This window comes from Galeopterus variegatus, unplaced genomic scaffold (genome assembly GCF_000696425.1).
Source record: "Galeopterus variegatus unplaced genomic scaffold, G_variegatus-3.0.2 Scaffold1, whole genome shotgun sequence".
NCBI lineage: Eukaryota > Metazoa > Chordata > Mammalia > Dermoptera > Cynocephalidae > Galeopterus > Galeopterus variegatus.
Genome location: NW_007726112.1, coordinates 2,087,191 through 2,099,863, shown reverse-complemented (window position 1 = coordinate 2,099,863; position 12,673 = coordinate 2,087,191). Strand labels below are relative to the sequence as shown.

General features: G+C 33.1%; 1 protein-coding gene across 7 annotated transcripts in view; it reads left to right on the top strand.

The window, feature by feature from the left end:
• Positions 1-12,673, top strand: part of SLC4A10 (solute carrier family 4, sodium bicarbonate transporter, member 10) — a 356,167-nt gene that overhangs the window by 218,185 nt on the left and 125,309 nt on the right. For all 7 annotated transcript variants that reach the window (XM_008590142.1, XM_008587567.1, XM_008588852.1 and 4 more), the window contains exon 5: positions 6,852-7,012. In XM_008590142.1, the coding sequence (XP_008588364.1) occupies positions 6,852-7,012 (161 nt within the window). The remainder of the gene's footprint in view (positions 1-6,851; positions 7,013-12,673) is intronic.

Below are 12,673 nucleotides of genomic sequence, written 5' to 3'. Positions count from 1 at the left end.
TTTAAGACTAGAAGCATCTGTGTTTCACTGGTTACAAGAAACAGGTGTTCTTGAATGACTTGAAGGAAGGAGATTTGCTGGTTATGATGACTAGACAGATATGATTAGCTGAGTCTCTTTAATCTATTGCTAAGAAGTACTTTTTGGAAGCATTTCTTTTAGATTCTCTTCTTTAACCCCATGCTACAGATAGAGGTGATAAGTAAAATTGGACTACGTATTTTCACATGAGTAACTCCAGTATTGTTAAAATGGTTGGTGATTTTTCACCTTCCAGATCCAATAATGATTTATTCATTTTAACCGGTAACTATCTTGTAACTTGCCCACTCATAAAATCAGGAGGTGGCAGAAGAAATAGTAGAATCTAGCTCTTTCACTCTGTCACGGTTGAGCAGGTAGGATTTTATCATGCTCTAGTGGATTAACTTGAATATGTTTATCCTAAACCACCAAAATATATTGTTGTTTATTTATAAAGAATAAAAGAGATAATCCAGTTAATTATTAACATTCTTTAAGGTTATTAGATAGGATGTGTGTTTTTAGCTGTGCTTCTGGAACCTTATGCATGCTACAGCTGTTTGAGGTTCAGGGAGACATCTGATTAGCAATCAAAATAGTAACAGACATTGAAGAGGAGGGTAGATGAATTTTGGCTGAGACACAATACTTTAGGGAAGAACAGAACGTATTTATTTAGAACTGAGGAATACAGTAGGTTTTAAAGAGGCAGAAGTAATTTTGCTCTGGTTTCCCTAGTCCATCTAAAAAGGCTAATTTCAGTTAATTCATGACTCTGATTTTTCAAATGCTATTTAATAAATCATTAACATAACTATTTGAGGCACTTATTTATGGTGATTAGTATTCCAGGTGGGATTAATAATTTTTTATCCTAACAGGAATAAAAAGGATATTTTATCAGCATATTTGCACCTGTCACATACCACATCTTGAATAATTTATGTACACTGTGGTTGTCAAGTAAAACTAAAGAAAAGTTTTAGATTTGGAAGCTAGATTTTTGATTCATAATTATTTAATAAATGTTTGTGAAAACCAGCTGTTCACTTTTAAAAACCCTAAAGGAAGCCATATGAAGAAGCTAATGAAATCAACACAATTACAGTGTTCTGCTTATAAATAATGTAATGTTATTAATAGAAAAGTGAGCAAAGCTACCACAGCTGTGCAATTGTGGAGACATGCTTGACTCACTCTGGTTGCCCTTTAAAAATGTTTCCCACAAATGAGCTCAGAAGAGGCAAAGTATGTGGTAGCAGTTAGGTCTCTGATACATACATGGTAGTGAGAAAAGGATTATTATATCAAAATAATTTTATTGATGCTATGAAGGCATTTGATACTCAAGATTAGTAAAGGTTCAAGTCATCTGAATTCTTCAGTGGAAAGTGAGGCATAAAGATTATGCGCATTAATAGCAGCTAACGTCTGTAAATACTAGGTTTGGATGTATGTCATTTCCTTCTTAGGTGACTATAAGTATTCTATGACTACGTATGTTATTTTCAAGCCCCACCCTAACCATGTCCCCCCTCCTGCCATGTCTCCCAACTATCCTAAAAGAGAATGTTTTCTCTTGAGACACCCATTAATTTCCCCAAGGCTATAATTTTGAATATAGTAATTCCTTTTGGTTGATATAGTAAATCTTTTTTGTTGGGTAGAATCAGAGAATAAAATTTCTTAGACAGGTTAATCTGAGTTAGTGGAAATAGAATACACAAAAAATTCTCTAGAAATCTAGTTCTGTAGTTTGTAAGTCGCAGAAGAATTTTATTTTGTATACATTTAATTTTTGTATATTTTTAATATGTAGAGGAGATTATCATCAACTTAATACTGAAAGAATTCATGAAATACTTATTTAATGTTATTTAGGAGAAAGACTCCAATGTGCTAATCAGGGTGAAAGCAGATCCAGACATACTGAAGGAAATGAAAATAATCTGCTCAGGGTTAAAACCTCTCCTGTCCCCTATAGAGAATGTCATGCAATAGGCCTACATTTATTTATTTATTCATTTAGCATCATTCATAACTTCTCATTCATATCTGAGACTCTTGTTTGCTTTGGTTTGCTATTCAAACAAATGTCAGTGGCATTTATTTGAAAACTGGAACAAATTGCAGCCCTTTAAGGTCATTAACTGCAGTCAGGCATTTTGCAGCACAGTGTATTCAGTGATGACAAATCTTGAAGCAAAATCTGGTGTGTTCCCAAGCCTGTTCATTTCTAGTTTGAAGGATAAAATGGAATGAAAAAGCAGAAGAGAGAGATATACTTATGTACTTATGTATGTATATTATTTTTAATATAGTCTCTTTAATTTTTAAAAAAATACCTCTTAAAGCTTTTGGCATCATTCTGGAGCTGGCATAAAGCACTACATCTTGAAATGTCTTGTATCTGTTAGTAACTTTGTATTTGTTACTTATGTGTTCCTTTTTATGGAAAGTACCTTCCTCTTCCTATAATACTCATAAAACCTCTGGGTACCTCATACTATTCATGCATATATTTGGTCATCTTAACTACCAAACTGCTTGCAACTCCCAGATACTCTATTCTTTTCTTTTTTTTTATTAAGGAATTTTTTAAACTATAATTTTTTCAGAAATACAGAGAAATAGACAAATAAAAATACCCATGATTTAACATTAATCATATTTAAGCATGGTTAATATTTTATATAGTTTAAAACAATACATTTTTTTCTTCTTTTTCTTTTTCTTTTTTTTTTTTTTTTCCTTTTCTGGTAGACCAAGTTCTCAATTTGAAAAAAAAAAAAAAATTTTAGGAAAAAGAAACATACCTCTTGGATGTGTTTTTAAAATGTCATCTCAGAAGACACATAGACCAATGGAACAGAATAGAGAACCAAGAAATAGACCAACACAAGTACAGCTAACTGATTTTTTTTTTCCTTTTCGTCTTTTTTACTGACCGGCAACGGGATCGCAACCCTCGGTGTTGCGCCCGCACCACGCTCAGCCAGTGAGCGGGAACCGGTCTCCACATGGGATCCGAACCCTCGAAGCCGCCGCACTCCCAAGTGGCGCATTGGTGTCACGCCTGTACCGGGGACCGGCAACAGGATTGCAACCCTCAGTGTTGCGCCCGCACCACGCTCAGCCAGTGAGCGGGAACCGGTCTCCACATGGGATCCGAACCCTCGAAGCCGCCGCACTCCCAAGTGGCGCATTCTCCAGACTGGGACGGCCCGGCAGCTAACTGATTTTTAACAAGGGGCACAGACTATTAAATGGAAGAAAAATAGTCTTCTCAAAAATGGTGATGGAGCAATTAGACATCTATAGGCAAAAAAATTAACCTCAATCTAAACCTCACAGTGTATACAAAAATTAATTCAAAATAGATCATTAATCTAAATGTAAAACATAAAGCTATAAAACTTTTAGATGGAAACATAGGAGAAAATTATCAGGACTTTGGGATAGATGATGAGTTTTTAGACATGCACCAAAAGCACAATCCCTAAAACAAAATATTCATAAATTGAACTTTACCACAATTAAAACTTATATGCTGTGAAAGATCCTGTTAAAAGGATAAAAAGACAAGCTACAGACAGGGAGAGAATATTTGCAAACCATGTATTTGACAAAAGTTTTATATTTAGAATATATAAGGAATTCTTAAAGTTCAACAGTATGAAAATAAACAGATCAAGTAGAAAAATGGACAAAAGGCATAAACATGTTTCACCAAAAAGGCAACACATATGACAAATAGCACATAAAAAGATGCTCAACATCATTCATTAGCCATTAAGGGAATGCAGATTAAAACTACTGTATCACTGCATACCTAATAGAATAGCTAAAATTAAAAAAAAAAAAAAAGAAAAAGTAGCCATAATAACAAATGCTGGTAAGGGTAAGAAGAAACTGAATCTCTAATACATTGCTAGTGTGAATATAAAATGGTAGAGCCACTCTGAAAACCATTATGGCAGTTCTCATGAAACTAAACATGACCTTACTATATGATCCAGCAATTGCTTTCTTGGACATTTATGCCAGAGAAATGAAAATTTGTATTCACTCAAAAACCTTTGCATGAGTGTTGTCTGTACAATCCAGATGTCCTCCAACAGATGAATGGTTAACAAACTCTGATGCATCTAATTATAAAGGGGAATATTACTCAGCAATAAAAAGGAACAAACCATTGACACATACAACAAGTTGGATGGATCTCGTGGGCATTATGCTTGTGAAAAAAAATGTCAGTCTAAAAATGTTGCAAATTATATGATGCTATTTAGATATCCTCAAAATGACAAAACTATAGTGATGAGGAATAGATTAGTGGAATAGATATTCTTAATGATTAAGAATACATTAGTCCATGAGACAGGAACAGAGCGAGGGTTGAAAATACAAAGGTGTAGCAGAGGGATTTCCTTTTTTGTGATGGAACAGTATTGTATATTGATTATGGTGGAGGTTAGTTAGATGAATCAATAGATGGGATAAAAATGCATAGAACTACACACACACAAACATACACATATGCACACGCCCCACATCTTATTAGGATTCTTAAAATTAAAAATTTGCTTTTAAATGAGCCAAGATAAAATGATGGAAATACTTTATCACATTTAATTATCTTGACTGTTATGTAGAAGTAAAATTGAACTATAAATTTTTTTGTAAAAACAGGTTTAATCATTTTATATAGATTAAGAGGCCCATAAGTATTTTATAAATAAATTTGTTATTAATGTTATTACAATGTACAAACAATATTATTGTGTAGGTCAGTTTATAGAGTTATACTTAAGCAATTAAGAAACAATATGATTTTTTGGTAATGTACAAATGCTCTTTTCAGGGTTTCTTACTTAAGTAAAAATTTTAAAGAAAACATTTTAGAAGGAATTTTGTATATAGGGATGACAGAAAGTGCTATAACTTCAGAAACCTCAATAGAGGACATTTTCCCATTAAAAAAAATCTATATTCCCCAAACACTATTACACCCTTCTATAACCCTAAGTCTTCTTTCCACCCAATAGACTGGAAACTAGATTTCAAGTTTAACAAGGTTCTGTAGTCAAAATAACAATAGCATAAATGCTGCTACACAGTCTCCTTTTCTTTTGTTCTTTTTCTCTGATAACCAAATCATATGTCAGTAGTACACAAGGTGATAGAAGATTTAATAAAAGTTGTATTCACTCCCCTGCTTCCACTTCCTTGTGGAAAGTTTCATTACAGCCTATTCTACAGAGTAGGATGTTTGAGCCTTATTCACAAAGGAGAAACATCTATTTCTATCTGGAAATGGTAGTTAATAAAGAAAAAAATGTGGACATTGGAAAAAGAGAGGGAGAGAACAAAGTACATTTTTCAGCTTGAGATTGGTACTAGACAAGAATGAAAATTAAATGTTAATCAGATGTTTCCACTGTAGGCATTAACATAAGATCTTTTATCTGAAAGGGACCATAAATTTAACCAAGTAATTGTATTATGATGGGAAATGGGCACAAACTCTAGAGAAAATCAAAATTACAAACGACTTGAAGTTGAATCCAGGTTTGACAAGGCCACTGGCTAGGTGATCTTGGGCAAATTATTTAATATGCTGAATTTGTCTCATCATTTTACAAATGAGAAAACTGTGGCCCAGAGAAGTCGAAAGACTTTCCCTTCAGCATGTGGTGGTTTAGCTGGAGTACAAACAAAACCTAAATTTCTTTTTATTCTTAACTAGTCCAAGGTACTTTCTACAATAATATTCCATCTCAATATTTCTGCCAAGAGGTTGATCCTTTGTGATACTGATATTCATAATGTGACCATGGCCTTACTTTTATATCTGGCAAGAAATACTAGTTTATTATATTTACTAAAATCATATTTGCTCTTACCGTTAATTCTAATTAGGATTTTTATGCTGGCAGGAATAACTAAAATGTTGATCTATTATCAGTTGGGATAGGCTATATTATGTTATAAAATGGTGGAATTAAGTTGGTCATCTATAAGGATTAGATTTAGAGAGCAAGTCCCCAAAAGGATAAGAGATTGAATGGCTTGTCCCAGAGCAGTAAAAGCATTGGTTTCTTTTTATCCCTTTTACTTATCTTGTTTCCAATCAATCCCAGGTATTACTTGCTTTTTCACTCCAAGAAGGCAGTGTTCTCTCATTTGGCAAAATGATACAAGGTTCTTTTATTCTCCGTCCCTGGCAGGAACACCCAAGGAATGGGGTCTGAGCTCAGTTCTCATATATTCAGTCTGTAGGAGTGACTGCTATCACTAGCTTCCATCAAACCAGCTCCAAAAGGCTTTTTCTTATGGAATAGGCTGCAAATTATACTAGTTTCCCTAAATATCCAGTGAAAAAAATTACCAATTTAATTGTTTATTTAAGGCTACAATATTCAGGTTTAAGACCTCCCACTAAAGAAAAATGAGTATTCTCTCATTTTTTTTAAAATTAGCATTATCTTTCCACGAAGAAGCATACTCTTTTTATTAGCTCTCATAGATTCACTGTGACCCCTGGTTAAACATTTTTATTAAGATGTTTCTTCAGAGCTAGAAAAAGAAAAACTCATATTTATTAATTTGTTTTTAATCATCTTTCAATTACAAAAAGAATGCTTGTAAAATGGAATTAAAATGAAATAAACCTAGTGGCTTGGGCTAGCTTTTACATACTTCCCCAACCTATGAAGCCAAGAAGTAGTATGAATATCTTTCTATTTTTACCTTTTGTTGTTGGGATAAAGGATCATCCACTTATGATATAATATTTAATGTGCTGATAATATTTATTTCTATAGGTGGTTGAAATTTGAAGAAGATGTGGAAGATGGAGGGGAAAGGTGGAGCAAACCTTATGTGGCTACTCTTTCATTGCACAGCTTGTTTGAGCTGAGAAGTTGTATTCTGAATGGAACGGTGTTGCTGGACATGCATGCCAACACTTTAGAAGAAATTGCAGGTATGTATCATTCTCCCCCTTAATCTATTTTATTCCTATGTGTACAATTGATTTTTTGATATTCTCTTTTTCTTGTAATTCTGTACATATGTGAACTTTGGAAAACAAACTCTCATGATCAGTGTATGGAGCCTTAAAAGTCATTTTACCCTATCCTTTCGTTTGGGGTAAAAAGAAGTTGAATCTCAGAGAAATATGGTCTAGGTTGTCGGTGGCAAGTCTAGAACAAGGACCTAGGTATCTTGACTCCCATTCAGTATTAATGTTTTCCACTATAATATTTAGACTGTCATCATTAGAAAATTGAAAGAAAAAACTTGAAAGCTAGCAACTGATTTTTCAATATTCAAATGCATGAATAACCAAATGAAAAAAATTCAATAAACAGGAAACATATTGGTTTAGAATGGACACAGAAAGATATGGTCATGTATTTTAAACTGAATTAAAACTTGTGAATTCCAAAGGAAGTCATGTGATACAGTTGAGATTCGTTTTGTAATTTAATACCATGACTAGCTCCTGAGATGAATGATTAGTATTAGAATCCTGTTATGGCTATCTAACACAAGCATTTATATTTAGGCAATGCATTACTGTTACAGAATAGAGTCAAAGAACTGTATCTTTTGATTTGGAAGACAAGCATATTTTAGTAGAAGCAAAATAATGCAAAAAACACAGAAAGGAGTTTTGAAAGAGTATAAATGAAATGATTAATTGAGGTTTTAAGAATAAAATCAAAGAAAAGAGTGAGGCAGTATTTTTAAGTTCCTACTTTGAGGAAAATAATAAAAGCAGACTTAAGGAAGACTTCAATATCTAGATTATATTGTAGATATTGGAAAAAACCCAAACCCTGTGTGTGTTTTTTAATCACATCAATAAGAGACAATTGTATTCGAAAAATGATGTATTAAATATAATCTTCAGAACAACTCCGCAAAATAGATGTCATTCTCATTTTTTCAATGAGAAAATAGAAACTCTCAAATTTTCATGGACTATTTTCCATCCAAGGGACTCTGACTTTAAGCCCAGTATTTCTTCTATTACCCTACAACTGCTGTCTGAAGGAAAAACATGGAGTGGATGTTGCCCAAATTTTAATGGTTATTGATCACTTTAAAAATTAATGATTTGGTCATTGATGTTGATAGGCATGCACACATAGAAATATGTGTGAAAAGAAAAATAAGTATGAAAAGATATTTTGGCTCACAATATTAAGCAAAAAAACCCAACAAAACTGAAAACACACACACACTCCCAAACAAGGATAAGCCTTCCTCCCCTAAGTTTTATACAACGCCTTTTAAAACACATATCTAAAGCCTAAAAGACAGTATAAATTTAAATACAGTATAATTTTCAGAAGAACACAGGGTACAGTAACAGTTTGCACTAAATCAAGACTTAAAGAAAATGGTCAACTTAGAAATTAGAAAACTTCCTAAGTATGCTGGAGTAGTAGCTTTCCTGCTCAATATCTTACCTTTACATTACAGGGTCTTGCTGATACCCAATAAACACTTTTATATTTTAATTAGGAGTGAAATGGATGGGCTTTTCATAGTACCTTGAAGTTTAGGAAGCTCATCTTTGTACGTTATCTTTTTGATACTCAAGACAAACTTGGGTCTTGGTATTATTATTGTTACCTTTATTTCATGAAGGGAGAAACTAAGATTCAGGAGATTAAAGGCATTGCCCTAAGGAGTTTATTTCTGCTGCTTAACTCAGTGACGGCATTACCTTTGAAAATGGATTAATCCAATAAATTTTGTACTGGCTATATGTAATGAAGCTGTCAAATTCCTCAATCTGGCAAAATTAACCTCAGAACATACCCTTCATACTTTTACCAGGCTTTAAATTTCTTGAAGCTTATAATTGCTAATGCTTTCCTTAGGAAGTTTTTCCTACTAGGAAATCTTCTGACAGTAATTTGACTAAGGTTCTGTTGTTCATTTTATCACCTTAATTCAGTTTTATTTTCTAAAATTATCTTTTTCCTAACCCTGTCCTGTTTCCCCAAGGGGCCTCCCCTGCCTTTTTTTTTAGGTTAGCTGTGTCAAATCTAGCTTTTTCAAGCAAATTACAATCTGTAAGTCTATCCTTACAATGAAAGTAGTTCAATGGAAGTCTCTGTACCCTAAATAACTTTTTAGTATTCTTTCTGTTCTTCTAATTAGTCTGTATTTTTCTGACTTTGAAGTAGCCCAACTTGAACGTTCCATTTTCAATCTAGAGCAGCCTGTAAAATGCCATTCAGAATATGTCAATAGTTTAGAGGTAACATCACATAGAAAAATATTATTACATATTTCTGCCCTCAATAAAATCCCATTTAAAACATTTTTTCCCTATAGCTTGTAATTTTATTTTTTACTTACTGCTATTTCACTTTATGACAATTCAACTGCATTATTGTGTGTCATTAATAACTGTTTGTAATTAATAAGTATGCTTTACACTTTTAGGACTTCTAACTGTGAAGCATTTTCATATCCATTATTATATTTTATTATCACAGAAATCTTAAGAAGTAGGGAGGAGGTTATTTCCCCCATTTTGTAGACAGATAAACAGAAGTGATATAACAAAGGTGACACTTGCAGATATGGAAATAATTTATTTTGATTAATCTATAGCCATAAATCTTGTTTTATTCTATATTACTTTAATTTGTGACCATAGTGATTAACAATAAAGCCTGGAACTTTTCCCTCTCCTATTTATAAATATTTTTCCATATATTAGGCAGTTATTAATATGTATTAGTCCCTAGTTTCAATTTTCCAATAGCTAGATCTGATAGTTTATTTTTAAGGGCTGTAAACCTTAGTACTTTGTGAATGCACAGGCTCTGCACCATTAATGTTTTCCAGACATTTCCCAGTAGCAGGATATGACCCAGATATTGTTTTGGGATGATCAAGGATTTTTATATCAATGTTCTGATATGTTTTTTTTTAACAGACTCGGATAATTCCTTAAAGAGATTTTTGTAGACTTAAGTTGCAGAAAATCCCTTTTGTATCTGGCATGTCTGTCAAGAATTTCTGTTATAATTAAAGTAGAATTTTCTTTTGGATAAAGTTAATTTAAAACGTATCTGTTTCTTAATGTTTTGGGGGACTCAACAAATTTAAATTCTGTCCTCCAAAATATTACTTAACCTTTTCAAATACAAAATTCTTCAGATATATTTTCTTACCACAATTTATTCTGATATGAAGATTAATTGTATTGAAAATGCTTCTTAATCATATTCATACAGATTATAGGCAATTTTGTGAACTATGTTGATCTCTGAAATTCAGCATTATACAGATTAATAATGGAAATATTCTGTCTACAGTGTATATACTTTAACCTAATTCTGTCAATGAGAATTAGTAGTTAAAACCAAACCAAAGTTAGTACCATGGACAGATTATCAATCATAGCTCTCAACTCATTAAAACAACCTTTGTTGTTCAAAACCTTTCATTGAAGGAAAAATCCACCGTTTGTTCCATTGAATGTAATCTGCAGATTTGGGGGTATGGGAATAACCATTTATTTTTTAACATGCCTGTACTATGACAATCCTTGGTCTGGAAAGTAAGTGTTCAATTGTAGTTTATGCCTTTTGCACATATACTCCTATTAGTGCTAGCAATCAAATCATAGAATTTAAAAACTTCATATTCCCAACTCCTCCCCTAATAATTTTTAAAGTTATTACAACATGTTTTCTTTTTTTTAAAAAAAGATGACTGGTAAGGGGATCTTAACCCTTGGCTTGGTGTTGTCAGCATGATGCTCTCCCAAGTGAGCCAACCGGCCATCCCTATATAGGGATGTGAATCCTTGGCCTTGGTGTTATCAGCACCGCACTCCCCCAAGTGAGTCACAGGCCAGCACTATTACAATGTGTTTTCAAAGCATTTCTATTCTTATCTTTAACCTGGCAGAGATTTATATAGAATCTGCAAAATCTCATGGTCTCTAGGAGATTTCATTCAGTAGTCACAGTGAATTGATTATAATAAAATAATTACCTGATTAGAATGAAATTTTTAAAAAAATTTTCTGAGGCCTTCTTACATAAATGCTACTAGTTTTTCCAGAGCTGCTTAGTGCTAGAAGAACATGATTTATTTTTCCTTTTTCTTTGTGCTTCTTCTCTTATCATCCACATCCTGGCACTGTGTTTGGCAGGCTAGACTGTGTTATTTGGGCATCATAGCCTGCTTAGATTGCAGGACTTGACTCTGGGCCCAAAGCCATTATGGTCCATTATCGTTTCTTACTTTTCAAGTTAATAGAAATATATATTCTAGTGGAGCAGAGAACAATGTAAGTGATTTTTGAATCAGATTTGCTTTGGTACTTAAATCTCACCCTAGTATGTTATATTCTTAAGCAAAATGATTCATTTTTCTAGTTCAGTTAGATATTATTTGATGCAATTATACCTCAGTAGGAGTTTACTGTGTATTTCTGTATGACTAATGAACAGATGACAAAGATGAGTGTTGTTTTTTTTTTTAATATTTACTTTCTCTTATGTAAAGGTTTCAAATAAGGACCTTATCTCTGAGAAACTGTGAAGCTAGCACCTATGGGTTTTTGTAGTGCTCAAGCCCAGAAAGATTATGCTTTTGTAGACATTAAAAATTATAAACAAGTGTGTGGTTTATAATATGATTAATTTTATTATGATTAGGATACCAAGCTGGGATTCATATTATGGCTTATGAATGGAACTGCCTTATAATGACATTATATTGGTGTTTTAGTAACTTACTTTACAACCTCCATTATGAAGTAAATAATGCGTAGCTTATATACATTTTTCCATCTCAGCAAGGTTTCAGTGTAATGTCCTATATATTGACAATTTATTATTTTCTTTATTTCAAATTAATCCAGGGGTATTATAACTACTGATCTCAAAAGACCTGAAATATATTATATAAAATAAATATTATTTTATGGTATCACACATTTTAAGAAGAAAGGAATCTTCAAGGTAATTATAGTGACTGACTGCCAAACATTCCAGGTGTATACTATGGTGGACTCCCAAATATTCATTCTACCTCTTTCCTTTGTAAAAATAAAAGTAATATAGTAAACTAAACCCCATGTGCCAAATATGGCCTACTGCCTGATTTTGAAAAGCTTTTGAACTAAGAATGGTGATTACATTTTACATGGCTGAAAAATAATTAAAAAATTTAATAATTTGTGATGTGAAAATTATACAAAATTCAAATTTTGGTGTCCATAAAAAAGTTTTATTGTTACTCAACCATTCTTGTTTGTACACATATTGTCTATGGCTGCTTTTATGGCATAAAGGCAGAGCTGAGTAGTTGTGACAGAGATCACATGGCCCACAAAGCCTAATATATTTATCATCTGGCTTATTACAGAAAAAGCTGTCTACCTCTGGTTTAGACAATTAACTCCAGAGTAAAGGGCAATTATTGGTCAGTCTGAGCCAATCACATGAATTGCATTTCCTTTGCCAGTGATTGGTTCAGGATGGGTAGGGCTGTGTCGGCTGGACACAGGAGAATTTTTCCTGGCCGGGGGGGGGGGGGGGGGGTGGGGGGGGAACGGGGGATTTTTTTCCGGGGGGGGGGGGGGGGGGAACTTATCTTT